This window comes from Crassostrea angulata, chromosome 2 (genome assembly GCF_025612915.1).
Source record: "Crassostrea angulata isolate pt1a10 chromosome 2, ASM2561291v2, whole genome shotgun sequence".
Classification (NCBI taxonomy): Eukaryota; Metazoa; Mollusca; class Bivalvia; order Ostreida; family Ostreidae; genus Magallana; species Magallana angulata.
Genome location: NC_069112.1, coordinates 66,150,452 through 66,171,163, shown reverse-complemented (window position 1 = coordinate 66,171,163; position 20,712 = coordinate 66,150,452). Strand labels below are relative to the sequence as shown.

Genomic DNA, 20,712 nt, shown 5'->3' with positions numbered 1-20,712 from the left:
CGGAGTTCGAATCCCGCAGGGCCTTTTGTTGTTACTTACTGGAATAATTATTTTAGATGTTCATTTTTTACACCTTAACTGCAAATTGCTCACTTATTTGACATTTGTACAGCTTATATATCATTATTTCTTTCATTATCAAAATATTTCCTGTTAATTTGAGGGAATTTTTCCAGGTGCGTTATTCCACCTTAATCAAATCCATAATCGAATTTGACGTAGATATTATTATGGTAAATCTGTATACCAAATTTTATTTCAATATGCACAACCGCTGCAAAGAAAAGGAACGGAAATTGTTGGGTGACCAACCGACCGAGAAACAGATAGACAGCAGCAAAGCAATACATGTATGCCATTCTTTCTTCAAAGGAGGGGGGGGGGTATAATGATAATCCCCCTCCCAGTTGTTGTGCAATATATTAATTTGAAAATTGCACATATTTCTTGTTTATTTTAATAATTTTCTAATTTTTCATACACAATATAATAAACCATAATAATGAACATCAAAGGAATAGCAATGTTCATTCTCATTTTTGTGAATTGAGTGACATTTCTGTTAATTTTCAATTAACTTGCTGATGTTCTGATATGAACCTGAAGAACAGACTTCTTTCATGTTGCTATTCATTTCAATATCTCCTGATAATGATATTATACTGCATAATAGAGGAAAAAAATTAAATAAAACTAATTGTACTTTATTAAGAAAACTTAAAAACTTGATTGTGAACTACACACAATAAGAAAAAAAACATTTGTTATAGTTTGCATATCAATCATATTAGATAATAAACAGCGATTACTACACTGAAAAAAAAAGTACACTCAGTACATGTACATCAATTGTAATCAAGTTGAATGTTGATACAACTCTTTTGCGTGTTTGTGAACAAAAAACAAAACAATAATGATATTTTTCCAAAGTTCATAGTGGTATAATATCAACTGAATATAAAAAAAGAACTGTGCAAGTCACTGAACAAATTTGATACTTGTTACAGCAGTTGCAGTGCAGTTGAATGTTTATGCAACTCTTTCGCAAGTTTGTCAACAATAAACAAAACAATAATGATACTCTTCCAAGTGCATACTCGCCATACTGGTATAAAATCGATCAAATAAAAAAAGAACTGTGCAAGTCACTGAACAAGTTTGATACTTGTTGCAGTTGAATGTTTATGCAACTCTTTTGCAGGTTAATTGTTTGATAGTGTTATTTATCATGTGAAACTTGATGTCAACTGGAATTATTTCAAAGAATTTGAGGAGAAGCTCAGTTTGGTCATTGCTGGAAGGAAGTGTGAAACCCCTTGAAGTGAACAGCTTTTCAATCTGAGGCTTAAATATTGCTACTTTCTGGGGAGGTTTGTTAGAATCTTCTACTTCAATCATAACAGTAGCACGTATGTAGTTATTGCAAGCGCTCTCCCCATAGTTTCTCCCGCAGTTTTTGCATTTCATGCATTGGATGGATTCAGCTGGGGCAAGTTTCGTGTTATTGCATGATGTAGTGGGACACGCTAGGTATGGATCGACATCGAACACTGCGGTGATGGTTCCACTCTTGAAATCAGAAATGGGGGTGTTACTCCAATTTCCATTATTGTCCACATCATCATCTTCATCGTCAGACACCAGCAGAAGAGTTTCATCATATGCAAGTTTCTATAATTTAATAAAAGTAGTGAGAAATATTAAATTTCCTGATGATTACTGTTACTTATATTTACTGGTATGTTATATTTCCTTTTCTTTCTATGCATCCTCATAAGATTACATTTCGAAGTTTCAGATTAAACAATGAGCCTAGGGGCCACATTGCTCACTTCAGCACACATGACCCACTAACATGAGTGATTGAAGTAGGTTTATGATGTCAAACACAAAAAATTCAAGTAGGTAAATAATGTCTTATACTAAAGTATTAGAACAATATTGCAGAATACACTGTTTTGGCAATTTTCTAAACCAATTTTTGGGCTTTAGTGATGTTACAGTGATCATTATTTTAATAACTGAAAATAAAATTTTATGAGGAATCTTTTATTAGAATATCACTTCATGACAGAGAATTTCTTCCAAGATTTCATTTTACAAAACATGGTAAATTTGTAATTGTAATTAAAAAACTATACTATTGACTATATGTGTACAACAATATAATTTCATTTTACAAAACATGGTACATTTGTAATTGCATGTAATTAAAAACTATACCATTGACTATATATGTGCAACAACGAACCTCACATTGGGATGATCTTGTAGTGGTAAGGCGTTTCTGCTCATTAAACAAACGGACCCTGCACTTTGTAATGGTCACACATTCTCCCTTTTGTAGTGTATTCACCATCTTGTCCCACACTGCAACTGTTGCGTGACTGTCTGTATCTTTCAACATGACCTCTTGGAAATCTACCTCGTTTTGTTCTACCCTTTTCTTGCTTGCTGGTGACAGCTGTATGAAAATTAGAATACATAATTATAGAAAATGAAAGAATTTTTAACAAGTATTTTTTATTTTATGCTTTAATGATTCATATTTATGTGATGATTAAAAAAGATCAATTTAAATTCTAAATAATATATTTCACTTTTTAAATATGAGAGTACCTTAACAACTTTTCCCTTTACGGTAAGCAGCGTTTTTACAGGTGAAGCAAGTGCATTCTTTAAGGTCATTGTTTGTCCAGCAAGGGTTGGAGCATGAAGCCTGATATCATCAGGAATAGTAAATGGTCTGCAAATGCCTACATCTGTTTTGCTTGTAACAGCTATAAAATTTTGCTTCGTAAGAATGTTCATCAGAACTACAGCCATTCCCTTAATAAATTTGTTTTGTTTCTGTACATCATAGATTGTTACTGATATCGCTGCGGTTTCATCAGCAATAATTGCATAGAATTTATCTTTGTATTGTGAATTTTCTGCTTTTTCAATGTCACTGACTTCAAGCACTACCCCTCGCACTGAAGGGGATGGTGGCAGAATGAGATCTTTCACTTCTTTGTCTTTAATGTCTTTTATTTTCAGCATCTGCAATTTTCACAATATTGCATCATAATTACATATCATACATTTTGCAACTATTTCTTTGTGAATATAAATGAAATGTGAAGCTTACTTGCAGTAAGAGGACAACTGATCTTACATGTAACAGTCACCAAGCATTTTGGCCTCGCCCTAGAGTCAAACCCCAGGAGACATGACATTTACAATTTTGGTAAAAGGCTTTTGTACAGAAGAATATTTTCATTACCATTGTTGCCCTGCCCCTAGGACCGTTATGGGACAATAGTTATGAAATTTACATTTTTTGTTCCTCTAACACCTAAGATGCATTTAACAAACTTTAAAAAGAATTAAGCAGTTAGTTTTAAAGAAGAAGTTAAAAATGTTCAATTGTTAACACACGACAGACATATTATATCAATTGCAATTGGTCATCTGAGTGACTCAGGTGACTTAAATATTAGACAATTATTTGTACATGTATTCATATTTTGAAAAAATAATTGTCAAATCATCATCTGATTTATGATATAAAATAGTCATTTCAATTTCCAAGTAAATTCAAACTGTTGTGTTGAATTATCAATACTGTTGCAGTGTTCATTTAGTGCTGCTTGTAGCCATTTTTGCTTTTAATATAGGCTAAGAATATATACCAAACAATACCCTAATATTGTCACGTTATGAAATAATGTAAATTTCTATGTTATTTGAAAAGAAATTCAGCACGCTCACACGAGTTATAAAGAGTTAAAATTCTGGTATTGGTGATTAAAGATAGGTCTAGTAACATCTTTAAATTCTATATAATTATGCATGTTTAAAAATTGAACTGGGATAAATTAATTAAATGTCTGTTTTTTATTGAGAAGTTTTCAGCACGCAGGGAGACAACTTGCCAATAGACACAAGTGCAAATACAGGCTAACAGCATTTAACTTAAAGATTAATTATTCTGTTAAAGAACGAAGTCTTGTATACTCTTCCAAAGCTTTGACAGGGGGTGTAACTTTCTGATAATTAAATGCCAGCAAATATAAACCTGACAATTTTTTGATTCTGCTTAAGGCAACATAAGCCATTCCATTTTCAAACACATTGTTACCAATTGAAATGACTGCTTGTGATAAAGATGCACCCTGGACTTTATGGATTGTCGTTGCCCATGCTTGAATGAGAGGAAATTGCTCCCTAACAAGTATTCTTCCATTGTAATAAAATTCTTGACACAAGGGCTCAATAGCTATTGCATTATTATGCTCAACCCTTTTAAGAATACCTCCAATATGTGGGTCATCAAATTTAACATATATTAAGTTAACTTCTCCTGTCATTTCTTGGTGCATTTCTATTGACTCTACAAACCCAAGAGCTCCATTTACTAGTCCTTTTGATGTATATATATTTTTTATTAACATAACCCTTGTCCCAATTGATATTTGTAACTGGCATGGTAACCCACCTGCATTTCTATCATCTACAGGGATATCATCATTAGAAAGAAGCCCCTTTTTTTCTATGTCATCTTGAGAAAAATAATGTTTAGCTTTGACCTCAATGCATTCTCGGCTTAACAACACTTGCATCTTGTTGTTATGTTGTTGAACTTCTTTAAGTGTGGGAAATAAATGAAGAAGGGAAGAAATATCTCTTTGTGGGGGCTTAATTAACCTCGACTGTAGAATTTTGAGATCATCTTCATTCAGTAAGCCAACTCTAGCTCTATTTAATATTGCAGCATATGTAACATTTTCAGATTGCCGTACATTTTCTTTGAGAATAAAAGGCTTAAAATTTGACCATAGAATTGCATTTTCAAAGGCATATTTGCCTTTAACAGGTTTCAATTGAAGGAAATCCCCTATGACAATAACATTTACATTTCCGAATGGTTTATCATTATCTTTAATTGAAGTTAGCCTTCTATGAATGTATTCAAGAGTTTGTGCACTAACCATTGAAATTTCATCAATGATCAGTGTATGAACATATGAATAAGTGGATCTTAATTTCTTCAAACTTTTCCCAGATAATTCATGAAATTTGGGTTCATTTCCATGTTGCACTGGTAAATATAGTGCACTATGGATTGTAATTCCCAAGATATTTCTAGCTGCTGTTCCAGTTGAAGCACATACCATTACTGGAGATTTTCCACAAACAATTGAGCAACAGCAGTTTAACCAGTCAATAATCAGTCTTGTGAGGTAACTTTTTCCAACTCCTGCCCCACCACTAATAAACATGCAAAGTTGCTGAGAATTATCTTTGTTTTTATAATGATTAAAAATGTAATGCATAACAGTTTTTTGACACCTTGTTAACCTTGCTATTCTGCTTTTTATCTCGTCAAAAGATATAGATGATGTACTAATTTCATTGATGTGCAGCTCATCACTATTTTCACAACTAAGTTCATTTCCTACTTCTCTACTCAAATGAACATCAACATCATCCAAGTTATGAGGGTGTGATATTGATAATGAGGGATCTTCCAAAAGACAGTTATCATCAACATATACATGTTCAGAAGTAGATGGGGCAATAAAAGCCTCCATCTCTTTTACAGAACACCGAATAAATCGAACTGCATTTTCAATTTCATCTACTAGTGTTGCTGATTCTAAAAAGTCTAATTGCATGTTCTGTCTTTTAGCAATAAATGCATCTCTTGCTGTGCTATATTTTGAGGTTTGATTTTTTTGTATAAGTTCTTCTTCATTTTGATGGGGTAAAAAGCACATCAAGAGACTGTAAAAGTAATCATCAGATGACAATGGCAACTTTGGGAGGCGAATTATCAAAAATTTTAATCTCTTTCGCATTATGACATGTTGAAACGGAGGCCTTAATCTTATACGTGGTTGCCTACTTGAAGAAGCGACAGATATATCAACATCTTTGTCTGCACACTTAACATACCATTGAGAAAATTCAAATAAGCATAGATTGAATAGTTCAATTGGACGTGCATGATAATAATCTATCATATTGTTGTAAAATATATCTGTACTTGTATTATCTAGTTCCTCTCGTTCTTGTTTTGATTTAAGTACGCGGAACCTCTTTTCTGGTGGTTTTGTATTTAGTGTCAGAACTGACCTTGAGGAAATTATCAAATTCAAATCAGGGAGAAGCCTATAAGCTGCTTCTTGTGCACTTAATTTTCTTGACTTTAAAACACAATATCCAATTTTTAGCATTCTAGAAGACTGAGACAAAACAGGCATTTGATTCAAGTTGTTAATGACTTTTGACAATTCAAATTTTAAATTTTCAGGCTCTGCTTTACATAAGTAAGCACATACATAATAAGCAGCAGATTCACAATTACCTATCACTTGTATGTCCATGTTTGCTTGCCAATGATTCAAAATAACTGGGTTAAAAGCATTTATATAACAATCATCTGTAGTGCGTTCAGTTTCATAAAACTTGCCTTTGATAATGTTTGACTGTAAATCCACATTACTCAAAATGCATGTTTCCTTCATTTCTCTAAATGGAAAACCAAAGCGACAGCGGCCAGTTTTTCTCAAACAGTAGTCAGCATGACGATGAGTTTGAAATTTTGAAGCAAACTGACTTGTGCTGTGTTTTGTGCTTATAACATCATTGATATACTTTACAAGTTTTTTGTGGTCACTAAATATTTCTGAAAAATTTTCAATCCAAAAGAAGATATGAAAATGTGGGCTTCCGCGATTTTGGAATTCTACACGCACGAAGTAATCAACTACTTTTCCTAAAGGCATTAAGGGTCCGAGAATAACATCTTTCAGTAGGATCCTAAACCGCCGTTGAAAATGAAGTGCTGTCAAAACTGGGTCATTTTTCACCAACTGTAAACAGTTTGTCATGTTACATGCTTTTTCGTAGCTACAACAGTCCAGGGACATTATTAGATCGGGCCAATGCATGTCATTAGCTGATAACGTCACAAATAAGCTAGGAGGTCCCAGACATTTAAACATTGCTAATAAATTTAATAAATTGTTTTTCCAGTAGGCAGCTGTACCTTTCATGAATTTCATAAACATGTAAGAGTTCTGCAACAAGTCAGGATTACTTGAAATGTTATTTACATCTGATGCTGTTAGCAATCCAGTGCTTTTTCTCATTCTCATGTGAATACTGACAGCATTTAATAATCTCTCTTTTTCGTAATAGTTAACTGCATGCAGTAAATAGGAAATATCTTTTCTAAATCTACCATCTTTATAATACATTCTACACTTAAAATATTTGGAAGGAGTTAATCTTGCAGGTCTCTCATGACCAAATCCATTAACACCTTGTGGAAACAAATGAGGGAATGCCATTTCCTCACCTTTTGGAGTGTCATATGCATTTAATGGAGTAGACCTGCATCTTTTCAATGACAAATGAGGGATATCACTATTCAACAAAGTTTGAATATCAATGTGTGGCATTACATAATCTGATGGAATAACAGCATACTCTTCATAAGTATTATCAATGACAGCTAGTTCATTTTCTATGTTTATACCCTCTGGGATATGGTCAAAATTTAAAGAAATGTTGTCATATATTTGATTATGTGCCTTTAACCACAACAAGGCTTTTAAGAGTTTTTCCTTTCTGACTAGGTGAGTTGGTTTTAAAATGTTGTTATTCTCATATGACACGGTGATGACATTTGAATTTTTAAAGGTTTGAGGAAGTACTGAGACTTGATTTTGTAATTCTATTGGAAAATCAATAGCTAGTCCCTTTTCTGCTAATTGTCCACCTGGTAAAATCACCACTGTCATGAACACTTGAATTTTGCAAAGAAGTCTTTTTTCCATGTAAGTTAGGTTTTTGAGATAAAAAGGGATATTTCCTGGATCTAAAGCATTTAGTATACTATTGAATGGAGGCATTTCATTTTTTTTAATATGACTATGACAAAATGAACAAACAATGCTGCTAGCATTTATTTTATAAGCTTGTGTAAGTTGAAAATCATCTTTAAGTCTGTGGACCTGGTCATGATATAAAATTCTATCACAACTTGAACAAACAAAGGAAGGAGTCTGTTTAATTTCTCTGAAAAAATTTTCCGAAATTGAATTTTTTGACAGATTTGAAATTTGTTCAGAACTAATTTCTTTTTCTATTGTGTTAACCTCCACACTCTCAGAAACTAGTGTGTAGTTTTCATCAAAGTTTGAATTTAGTACAACAAATCTTGGTGAATTTGCAAGCAAACTGGAATTAACAGATGCAAAATTATTGCAAATTCTTTTATTTTTCGTGTATCTCCCCTTCTGCTTCCTACGTTTACATTCAGCAGAACAACAATAACTATGTTCCAATAAAGATCTATTCAAATGATTTTTTAATTGTTTTTCTTCATCAATCCTTTCTTGCTCTAAAGTTACAGCTGTTGTTAAATTCACATTTTGTATGAAATGTTGCAATATTTTTTCACTTTTAAAATAACTTTCAACAAAAAATTCTTCACTGGTATATTTTTGCTTTACACTAGAACAATTCAATGTACTTTCACTTTGTGAATAATTTTTGTAGGAATTTAATGAAATGGTATCTTCTGTACTGACATTACTTGTACTATAAGTATGTATTGGTGTCTGGTCCATGGTTTCCCCATGACTTCCCACGATTTCTGACTGGTTGTGCTCTAATAATGATGGTCTTTGATGGTTGAACAAAACAGGAGAAATGTTATAAACAGATCCTGTGTATTCACTTGTTAAATATGCCAGTAAAGTATGTATATCAGTAAACTCTAATAAAACAGCAGTTCCAAACGGATTGTGTTGACCAACGATATTTCTGCTATGAGAATCAAACACAAAATAATGCTCAGTTGTTCTGTTAAAATTAATTGCAATACTCAGCTGTTGGAATGTTGCCAGTAAATGATCTGAAACGTAAAACCCTGTCTCTAAAGCATCCATTAAGTTAGTTGCACCTACATCATGTGCCAGATTATTTTCACCTACAACACCAAATAGTATGTCAGGATGTGTTATAGCATCCAATGCGACCCCATCTACTACAACAGTGTTTGGCATTTCATAGTGTGCAAGATAAGCATTATCCCTCTGTCCCAAATCTCTAATTATACTGCCGTAAAGGGCGTCTCCTCGAAATAAAATATTGTCGATATCCACAGAAGAGAAATTGCATGTGAAATCGTAAGAGAAAAACAATGCTAATGCAAAGAATGCTATTGCAGTGCATTGTGAGCCACCATTAACAAATACAGAACTACCTTGATGCAATGATCCCTGTATTGTTCTTATGAGAGACATTCTAAATAATTTTCTTAAATATTGCTTAGTCTTTTGACAAAAATAAGACTTTTTTTTTTTTAAATGCACTCCCCTAAAATTGAATTTTTACAAGTTCCTACTTACCGTTGACATCTTGATCTTCACTTCGTCGCAGTTCGCGCCTTTCAGCTCTAGCATGTGCTTCTACTAAGTTCTAGAAATTGTAACGGGTGGTTTCGCTCCCATCACGTGTTCGCACTGAGAGGTTTCGGGCCGAATGGTTTCGCCCCGTTTTAAAACATAATCATATAATTAAATGTACAGCTATATATGATCTTAAAAATAAACGATCAAAGATTAAGCCGTTGTTTGACCAGTTGTAGTTTATACTACGCATTGGGACGAAATTGCTTGTGACAAAACATGTACACGGGGCGAAGCTAGCCGTGACCTCAAATTGAATCCCAATCCCGATCAACATTATACGGAGCCAATCGCAACTTCTCGGGCCTTTTCCGCAGGTTTTTCCGAGTCTGCCGAAAAGGGCCGAGAAGTTGCGCGTGCCTTCTGGTTGCATCACATCGTAGCTGGTTGCATCATAGCCACCGGGCATGCGCAAACTAAATTTTCCCCAGTGCATCCGCTTTAACCTCGCTTATATATTTTCTGCGTGGACCTCAGGGTCCACGCAATGATGAAAAGATGTAAACATTTCCCATTATAAATCTCCTTAGGAATTTGTTATCATTCCTGTGAAATTGTATGTCAGAATGAAAAATGATAGTATGTGTAAATGAAGATATCTTTGATATTTTCTCTTTTATCAATTTAAACTGTGTCTCCTTCACATAGATGTGTATTTCTAATAAAAAAAATCAACAAAAATTGATGAAAGCAATAACTTTGGACAGACAATGATTATACATGTATATGTATTTGTATCAGGTGCATAGACCAATGTAGAACACCCCCCCCCCCCCCCCATGTCTTTGACCATGCAGGGTTATGAAAAATTTTAATTAAACCTTGCGAGATATTTTACTGTTACTGTGTCCCATTTTAGAATTTAAATAGCTTCTGTTCAAATTTTCTTGATGATAATAAACATGATGAATAAGAATAACTTACCAGAACCAACTGGCACTAAAATTCAAAACTCAGAAATCATCCGCTTACACATGCGAGAGTTAAAACTCCGATATGGTTTGGCAGTTCCCTAATGGTTAGGATACTGACAAGAGGTCTTGGGACGCCAGTGAATACCTAGAAAATCTCTGTGATAGGGACAAACTGTAAGGTGTCCTCGACAGTGAAGAGTCCCACCCGCTTGCAAATTACATCTGCTTTACTGAACACATCAGCCTCTCCTTTAACACCAGATCGAACTCCATTTTTGATTAGATGTGAAACAATACCTCTCTTGCAGTCTTTTAATGTAGTCAAATTTGTTTCTGACGGATGAAGAGGTGAAAAATCACAGAAATAAACACTAATAGAGCATCTTTCAATGGAGTCTGCCATATTGATGCCCCGATGCATTATGGGACACGGGAGATACCTCTTGTGGTTAAAATTGGTAGAAGGGACTTAACTTTAGAAGCAAAATATTTAATAGCATGGAGAAAGCAAAAAAAAATTAACAATTCTATATGAAAGCAAAAATTAAAATAAAAATATTTTTATCATGAAAAGCAATTTCTTTGAATGCTTTTTGTAAATATCATTTATTTAAAATGGGTGAATTTTAATGATATTCTATAGAAATTCAACCAAACCCATTATTTACCTTGGGGGTCACGGGAGTGAATATCATAATATACCAAAGAAATGATTTTTTTTTAATTCATAAAGTTAAAGGGGCTTAATTTGAATGACAATTGAAAAGAAATCAACAAATTTAAAATGTAATGTGTGTAATGCCTGCATAGGGCCTGCCTGACTCTTACACGGAGCAGTACTTAAACTGTTTTTAAACTTGTTGACATGTCCGTTACCTAAAGATTATCAAGTTTTTCCCAGAGATCATTGTCGATTATAAATTATCTTTTTGACTTTCCTGAGGGTTTTGGCTCATTTATGGTGTACACAATGTCGGATGTTTCATCTTGTATTACTGAATTTGTTGCTTCTACGGTCACAGCAGGCTCTTCGGTTTCAGATTCAACTGGGTGTCTACCTTCAGTGACATAATTATGATTAATATCAAATTGACTGTCCTTGTCAAAGAGTGGTGTAGGTAAAGTTTTTTTCGGCTTTGTTGATTTTTTTCTCAACTATAAACAGTTGCCTCCAGCCATACAATCACTGCGGTAGCAGCTTACTTTTCGACAAGAATGGGGATTATTTTAATTTAAATCACAGGAAAATATGTAATGTGACTTTGATATTGAATTTGTATCAGATTCAGCAGCAGGTTGAAATTTCTCGAGTTTTACTGACGTAGTTGTCAGAAGTTTTAATGATAAAGTTTCTGTGTCAACTTCATCAAAGACGACCATTCAGGCATGAAGTGTTAAATTATTAAGAATTCTCCTTGCTCCTAAAAAATCACATAAATGATATAATTTACTTAAGGTACTTAAGGTAGTGATAAGTTCTTTTAAACTTAAATCATTCCGAAATTATTTCGTATGCATGTATCGTGTATTTATACAGCGTGAAGAATTTATTAATATAAGCTATATCTTCTGACTCAATTTTATAATTTTTCCAGTATTTTTTTTTACATTTAACTTTTTAGGAAAACAACCCACCAACTTTAACTACTTCGAGCACGACAATTTTAGACTTTGATGACCTTCAATTTGTTAAATATTGATCATTAAATTGCAATTTACATGATCTTAAAAATGGTGCAAGATTGTCATCAGTTATATAATGTGCATTTCAGAGTCATGGTTGTCAAAACAGGACAAGGATAATTCAATGCAAATATTTGGGTTTTACATGAATAGAAAATATAGAAGAGACAGCCATAAAATACACGAGTGCTTAAATGTAATATGCACAAAATGTAACCATAAAGGTTGAATCTTAATGAACGTAAAAAGAAAACCATGAAATCTGAAATAATTGTTTCCTCAGATCAGGATTCTTCTAACATGCTTATCGTTAAAGTCTTCAACGTTAAAATGCCACCGCTCACAATATTTTCCCATTATAAACCTAATCATGTCAAAATGACATCTTTTAAAAATACTTTGCAGGTTATATTAATCAAATATCAAAGAAAGACAGTTTGTTTGCTTATTGGAGATACCGGTACATGATTTAAGATACATAAGAATAATCCAAAATTTACAATCTGTAACTCGAAATGTTGCCATTGAAGCAACAGAGCCAGATGGTAATTGGTTTTTTTACGTGCAATTAGCAAGTAAATATTGGTATCAGAAAATTATCACCGACAAATGATAGTTATTATTTGCAATTTTCTTCAAAATCAACAACTAACATTCCAAATATGGCTGGAAAATGAAGCAAATAATTAAAAACCCCACTTAGATTTGATGAGAAAAACGGAACATTGGAAACAAAATTAGAAATTTCAACAATTATCATTTGTTTTTGGAATATTCTCGAACAGTGATATCCAAAATCGTTATCAGGGGGGTATTTCTTTCGTCAGTTCGGAATGCTCCGGACGTGTTCTACCCAATGAAGTGTACCAGAACTGTGTGCGCGCACAACCGGAATCGTGTTCGGCGCGCACCACGTTTTGAGGTAGTGCAGAAAGAAGAAAGATGGCGGCAACTGTGTGTATGTGTTCATCTTGTGGAATGTGTTTTGATAAAATGGGCTTATTCACGGCTCATAATTGCACAGGTAAACACAGTATTCAAATTATTTAAAATCAAAAAATGTTATTATCATATAAAGCGACATATTTCTGGATTGGATGTAAGAAATGTGAATAAAAACTTTATTTGTATTATCTCCCAAACATTGTTGTATAGTAGTTTATACATCGCAGTTTCGTCCTATTTATAAAGTGTATTCCATTGAGGATCTTCTGCAGCAGCTTATTTTAAGGCTTAATGAAAGTACGAACTGATTACACGGATGTGATTGATGGGTATTTTTTTTTTCTTAGAAATTATCGTCTCGATATTTTTTTAACACGCTTTCGAAACCTCAGGTGCCTTTTGGGGTTTCTGGAGGAGGAAATAATTGGAGTTATTCCTCACTTACTAATAAAACAGAATCCCAGGGTTGCGTTTTACGAAAGAATATGGCATAATTTAAAAATACTAATTATTCATTAGTTACTGATAAATTAAACAGTAAAATATACCTGTAGCAGGGTCTATGATATTTCAAAAAGAATGATTTGATATCAATTTTGCACCATAAGGTGACTTGTGAGACTTGAAATTTTTACGACTTTGTTGTAAGTTCTTTTGTAAAATAGGTCCCTGAACCTTTGTCGTATTCTCAACTGAGGAATTTTGTTTTTTTGTTTTTTTTTTTGGGGGGGGGAAGGGGGGGGGGATTTAATCAATGTCAAAACATATTTTCCTTACTTACCATCCCATAATTTCATCACATGGTTGAAAGTGAGCAAACACTGAGTTTTTATAAGGTGGTCAATATTATTTGTATAGCTTAATCTTATTTTTAAATATATCAAGGCAATAAAAGAAAACCTATTGGCATTGGAGCTAGTGTTGAAGAGGCAGAGGACGTTGTATTAGAGATGAATACAACCCCACAAGAAAGAAGAAGAACTATGTTTGAATGCCAGGACTGTAAAAAGGTGTTTTACAGTATGGACATTTTTGCAAATCATGTCTGTGTCCAGGCTCAACTTAGCATTAAAGGTATCAATATATTAAATTTAAATTTAACAAAAAGTCACATCTCCATGTGAGTAAAGAATTCTCAAGCAGGAAAATGCATCCCAAACATACTAATAAACAAAACAATACTTGTAATTGTTTCATAAGCATAGAAAAATTACATAAACAAGGGAATTTTACGTTTATATAAAAGTTACACTGAGTGTCACAATTTTGATATTTTGTCTCTGCAGAGGAATCAACAGCATCCAGCGCTTCATCTTCAGAAGGTCAAGATCAAGGTCAAGGTATGTTCTGGACCAGGCCAGCAACCCTCCTTTTGATTGACGAATACAGAAGTAGAATGGATTTGCTAAACAGTGGAAAGCTAAGAAAGAAATCAATGTGGGATCAAATAAGTAAAGTTTTAAGTGGTAAAGGAGATAAAATGTCAGGTGCGCAGTGCGAGGGGAGATGGAAAACCCTTTTGAGGTGATTAAAAAATGTCCATGGTCATAACAAGAAATCGGGAAGGAATCCCAAATATCACCCATATGATAAAGAGTTGGCTTTCATGGCTGAAAAGCCAAACATTGCAGAGTCCTATGTTGTGTCCTCTGGTAGTGGTAATTCAAAAGCTTCAAAACCTATAGCTGCAAGTTTAACTGCTACTGATAACCAACAAAATTTAACTGCGAATGAGTCTGATGCAGAATCAGAGAATTCAAGTAGTAGCGCTTCTAAGAAAGTAAAAAAGGAATCTATTGAATATGAGCCAAAACCAAAGAGAAAAAGGTCAAATGAAGTTATGGAAGTCCTTAAAAATTTCATGGACACCCAACAGAAAGGTATGATGACGAGTGTCAAAGAAATGAGAAAATGCACAGTGAACGCATGGAAATCTTTGGCGGTTTCCTAGAGTTACTTAAAAAAGCAGCCAATAATTCAAAAAAGTAGAAGGGTTTAATTGTTCAAAACATAAAATACTGGCCTTATAGGGTGTACCTATCCAATGCTGATTTGTCGGTTGGGATTTTTTTCCCTTCATATTTGGTCAATTTGTTTTAACAGAACATACAATTACAAGTAAACTCTCAGTCTGTATATAGTGGTATGTAAAAATGGGATGCCAAATGTGATAATTAGAATCTTGAAACAACACCCCCCCCCCCAAAAAAAAAAATCAACTGACGATTATTTGCATTAAAATCTATACTTTTCTGTAATACTTCCATAATTATATTACTTGTTTGTATCAATAGCAAATGCATTTTGGTTTGGTTTCAAATTTTGTATGTCTCATGTATTATTGCAAATTTATGTTTTACAGATACTGATGTTTGCAAGATATGCATGGGAGATGAAAATAAAATTGAATGTGCATTTGTTGAGTGTGGCCACATGTTGGCTTGTAGAAGTTGTGCCAGTAAACTAAAATCTTGTCCAGTATGCAGGTCTGAAATACAACAGGTTTTAAAACTGTACAAGCCATGAACTTTTAAGAGTACACGCACAATACAAGGACATGTTAACTGGAGTTACATTTAATATGTGTAAATGTACAATAGTTTAAACAAAATATGTTCTCACTTTGAAATTTAAAACAGATAACTATTAAAATTAAGAAATTCTCTATTTAAATTCACAGTTCATTATTTTTGTATGTGTCTATCTGGTAAAACATTTTAAAAAAGAAAGATTTTCCAGAACTGTAATTTTAAAATGTGAGTTTAGAGTGTAATCAGTAATTGCATTATTGTTTGTGTTTTTTACAATGCGACAAGGCCAATTTGAAAACATTCTTGTGTACTTTACTTGTAGTTCAGTTGTTCCAAATGCTATTTTTTACTAGTCAAAATTGTCCTTGTACTTTTTCTGGCAGATTTGATTGTTCTGTTGATGATTTAAGTGATGCATCTGAGTGCCATTTTTACATTCTTTACGCATAATGTTTTTCGTTATATGAGAGAAAATACTCGATTCCTTATTTTTATGATTGTTAAAAATATATATATATTGTTTTTGTGATATCTTGGAGAAAATACTCGATGTCTTCTTTAGATATATATTGTTTTTTGTTATATCAGAGAAATTACTCAATTTCTTACTGATACTTTTGTTTAATAAAAACTATGGTACATATACAATACATTGTTTTTTGTTGAAAATTTTCACTTTGATTAAAAGTTAATTTACTTAGTCTTTGTTTTTATACTCAAGTGTTATAAAAAAAATCAATAATCTAATCTTTAGACTAGATCGTACATGTCATTATTATATACAGGGTTATTTTTGCCCATCTTTTTTTCACCCAATATTACTAAATCATGTTTTATCAGTTTCAAATATGCCTATAGTCAATTTTCACTATATAATGTTCGTAATCTTTTTTAATTTGACCCTTTTAAAATTCACCCATCAACTGTGAGCAAAAATTTCCTTGTATACAGTAATCATATTAAGAGTTAAATCGGCATGGATTAATGATTGCTTTAATGAGTTTTTCCAAACAACACATAAATGTTACAAAATTATGTCTTTGTAATTTAAAAGTACATTATTTTGCAATTACATGACACGCCCAGGCAAGAAAGAAATCTGTAAAAAGGTTCAAACACTTCTTAAGTTCAAAGACTGTTTGCAATATTATCGCGTTTGGCATTTGCTTGAGCATTTCCACCTGCCTGGTTTCTCGGCAGAGGATTATGATTTACCGCATTATCATCTTCGAAGTAGTCTATCATTTCATCTTCGTTCAGAATACAAATATTGTGAAGAATGCGGCAAAGAATAATTAAGTCAACAGCAGTGTCAACTTTTTGAGTGTCTACATATTGTAATCTTCGAAATCTACCTTTGTACACACCAAATGCACGCTCAACTCTTACTCGGGTAGTTAACAGGCATGTATTATAGTGGCGTTAAGTTGGGGTTAAATGTCCATTACCTCTGTAAGGGGTCAACAGCCAATTCCTGAGAGGATATGCAGCATCCCCTATAATGTGAGCATCACCACACCTCGCGGGTCCATTTTCCCAGAGATCAGATGTTCTCAGCACCCTTGCATCATGACAACTGCCAACGCTACCTGCAACAACATGTGTGAACCGCATATCTTCCCGCATATCTTGAAAAATCACAGAGTGGTACCCTTTTCGATTGACATATGTCTCTGGGTGTTGCTTTGGTGCTTTTATTTTTATATGTGTACCGTCAATAGCACCTAACACACCTGGGAAGTTAGCTTTCCTTTCAAAACCATCTAAAACTTCTTGCCTGTGAACTCCTTCTTGGGGCCACGTAATGAACTTTGTTTTTAAGTAAGTCAAGAAAACATGAAAAACACGATTTCTACATCGTACCACAGAAACTTAAGCAATATCAAATCTGTCGGCAATACGGTTTAGTGTTTCTTGGCTTGCAACGTACCATAATACGATTAGAAGTTGCTTGAAAATAGGTATATGCTCTCTGCCTCCTGTCCAACTTGGAAGAAGCACTTGATACATCTGAATATTTCCACAAATAGCTTCAAAGGTTGTTCTTGTCACTCTAAAGAAACTTTAAAATCATCCAAAAGGTACTGATGTACTACTTCATCCACGTATCCACTTATCTTAATTTTCTCCTGGCGGGCACTGAAAGAAAAGGTACACTAGAGGTAAAAATGTTTTTTTTTTTCAAGTAGTTGCTAGGTTCTAAAATATAAAATTTGAGTATAGTTGTTGTTTTGTACATTCACTTTCTAACCTACTATACATGTTATTATCATTTTTAAAGTATGCAAAAATGGGAGGGGGAGGGGGGGGCTCAACCAACTTTCGCCCCCTTTTCGAAAGGAGACAGTAACCCCCCCCCCCCCCTCGAAATTACATCACCTAACAAAAACTAGCTTTATAGTTAAGCAACGCGTATTTATTAAAGAGTCATGCACTTACGTCGATGAAGCAACTATTGCGGTAATTGATTCAGCATCGTAGGTGTTTTGATTATCCTCATCGTCATCATCCAGTTCAGCGACGAGAAATAAAATCAATGTATTCTCCGCCATGATGTTTACCCGGAATATCCTCGTGCATTTCATTGGTACAGTGCGAATATGACGTTCAGGATGCGTTCCGGACAGACGAAAGAAATACACCCTAAGCGAGTTACAGAGCTTACAATTGATTGCTATGTAAACAAAGCTCTTGTTTATATATTGTACGTTGGAGTGAAAACACTAGTTTTAGACCGAAAATAAATATGGTAAACGTTAAGATTTTTTTTACAGACCGAGAGCTACAGATTAAAAATACGACAATTCTCGCGCTTGTGCGCATATCATACTGAGGTTAAATATCATTGTCCGAGTCCAGGCTTTTTACCCCCTCAGGAAACAACAGACAGTCAACAAACAAAAAAGCCTCGAATTTTCACACGAGCCGAGGCCAAATCAAGCATGTATTGAACTGTTTAACATGTTGTTTTTTATCTTTTAAAAGATAGAGTCCCTGTTGCTGGCAGGAAATCTTTAAAATCGAAGGGGAAAATAGGGAATTATTTTGTCTATAACATGATTGGTAGTGAAACTTTGGAATTGTACTGGTTTGAGACCTTCATTCAAAACGGAGAAAAAAAATGATATTATGTACGGGTTAACAAATCTGCAGACCTTCGCAAAATGTTAATTTATACCTTAGAACATTATTCACGTTTATCAAAATGAATCAAACACATATGACCTAGAATCATATAAGTAATTTTACATTTTAAACACTATCCGTCTTAAATTTTTCAGCTAAAAATTGATAATTTTTCATCATAGTGGGAAAAAAAACAAGCGACCTAATTAGGATAGAATTAACAATTTGTGGATGTTTAACTACTTTTCGAACTTTTCTGGCTTTTTTTTTTTTTTTTATTTCCGAATTATTTTTAGGTATTACGAATTCATTGTGTATGTTTTGTTTTCTCTATTGTTTATGATGTATATTGATCAGTAAGATTTAAAAAAATTATCCCTGAATGCTTATATAATGATAGAAGGTTTCATTTAAGGTGGAGTAATCCTTCTAGCGCCTCTCTCACAGGTTTAAAATACGTCCTTGGTTTAAAAAATAGCGTTTTGTTTAAAGTGAAATTAACTCGTACCAAAAATAATTGCTCAGTCGTACTTAAACACATTCGGATTTTTTTTTGTTAAGTCGTTCTTGAAATCAGAAAGGTTTTTGTTAAGTCGTACTTAAAATGATTCGGATATTGTTAAGTCGTACCAGGAATAATTCGATTGTTTTCATCTTTTTATTTTAGTTACTCTTGTTATTGGTTTAGAAGCTCTGCTTCTTACAGGAACTTCCAGCTTAACATCCGACATTAACGGAAGACCCACTCGTTGCTTTGCAACGAGCTTTGCTCTAGTTATTATTATTATTCTTTTTCTTTATTTTTCTGACTTTTTTAAAGCTTAATATCTCAAAAAGTTTTCAACGGATTTACATGAAACTTTCAGGGATTATAAAGCATTATCGTCCCTAAAAGATGTTAAATTTTCAACTACAACGTCACTTCTGTTTTTACGTTACGTCAATTTTTAAATTTTAAATAAGGGATTTTGTCCAGGGCGTTTTTCAAAAACGCTTCAAGATATAGACTTGGAATTTTCTGTGTTGAAGCATTGGTCGTTTTTATTTGGACATAAGATTGGATTTCAGTTTCCGTCACTTCCGGTCCAAACCGGAAGTTTATTAAAATTTTCGAATTTTCGAATTTTTCGTTTTAATTTCAAATGCTTACGAGATTTGAAGAGTTGGTCATGCTGAATACGAAACTGAAATCCGTTTGAAAATCAGACGATGCATTACAGAGATATCGGGGTATAAAAATTTATTTTTCCGGAAATTTTGATTCCACGTCCTTGGTTTAAAAAATAGCGTAATGTTCAAAGTAAAATTAACTCGTACCAAAAATAATTGCTAAGTCGTACTTGAACACATTCGGATTTTTTTTTGTTCAGTCGTTCTTAAAATCGGAAAGGTTTTTGTTAAGTCGTACCTAAAATCATTCGTATTTTGTTAAGTCGTACCAGGAATATTCGATTGTTTTCATCTTTTTTTTAGTTACTCTTGTTATTGGTTTAAGAGCTCTGCTTCTTACAGGAACTTCCAGCTTTACTTTCGACATTAACGGAAGACCCACTCGTTGCTTTGCAACGAGCTTTGCTCTAGTTGTAAATATATTTGTATAATTTAATTTTTAAGGGTAATACAAAGGAGCCTGTGGCGGTACTTAATCAATGCACTAGAGTGTTTCTTGCTGGACGACCTTTAGACGTCCAGCGGGAAGATGAGACAAAAGAGGGGGACACCTCCCCAATAAATGTGTGTAGGGAGTTTTGTCTCAGAGATTCGATTGAGGAATTGTACCATCAAAAGAATTTGAGGTTCCCATTTGAGGTAACCTTCCTTGGAGAACTGGCCCCGGATCTCGGGGGTCCGAGGCACAAGCACTTGTTTCTGAAAAAAAAAATTACCCTAAAGTATAATAATAACACAAGGAATCTAACTCCGAATGAGGTAAACCACCCCCTCCCGTGTGGTGCAGTCGTTTTCGCTTTTATACGAGATGCAATGCAAAAGTCTTTAGTACCTTTTCTACAATAAATTATCTAAACAATCATATATAGCATGCTT

General features: G+C 33.6%; 1 protein-coding gene and 2 pseudogenes across 1 annotated transcript; 1 reads left to right on the top strand and 2 right to left on the bottom strand.

The window, feature by feature from the left end:
- Positions 1-547: 547 nt before the first annotated feature.
- Positions 548-9,474, bottom strand: LOC128172662 (uncharacterized). Its single transcript, XM_052838435.1, has 4 exons — positions 9,408-9,474; positions 2,620-3,042; positions 2,252-2,464; positions 548-1,671 (listed from the first exon to the last, which is right to left on the bottom strand). The coding sequence occupies exons 1-4, from the start codon at positions 9,459-9,461 to the stop codon at positions 1,183-1,185; spliced, it is 1,179 nt and encodes a 392-aa protein (XP_052694395.1). The 5' UTR covers positions 9,462-9,474; the 3' UTR covers positions 548-1,182.
- Positions 9,475-12,991: 3,517 nt separating this feature from the next.
- Positions 12,992-14,998, top strand: LOC128172759 (uncharacterized; annotated as a pseudogene).
- Positions 14,999-16,536: 1,538 nt separating this feature from the next.
- On the bottom strand, positions 16,537-18,125 carry LOC128172665 (putative nuclease HARBI1; annotated as a pseudogene).
- Positions 18,126-20,712: the final 2,587 nt, after the last annotated feature.

Coding starts and splice junctions, on each gene's coding strand:
- LOC128172662 (XM_052838435.1), bottom strand. CDS start 9,461: ATGCTAGAGCTGAAAGGCGCGAACTGCGACGAAGTGAAGATCAAGATG. Junction 3,043..9,407: donor TGAAGATCAAGATGTCAACG/GTAAGTAGGAAC, acceptor TGAAAATTGCAG/ATGCTGAAAATAAAAGACAT. Junction 1,672..2,251: donor CAAGATCATCCCAATGTGAG/GTTCGTTGTTGC, acceptor ATTAAATTATAG/AAACTTGCATATGATGAAAC.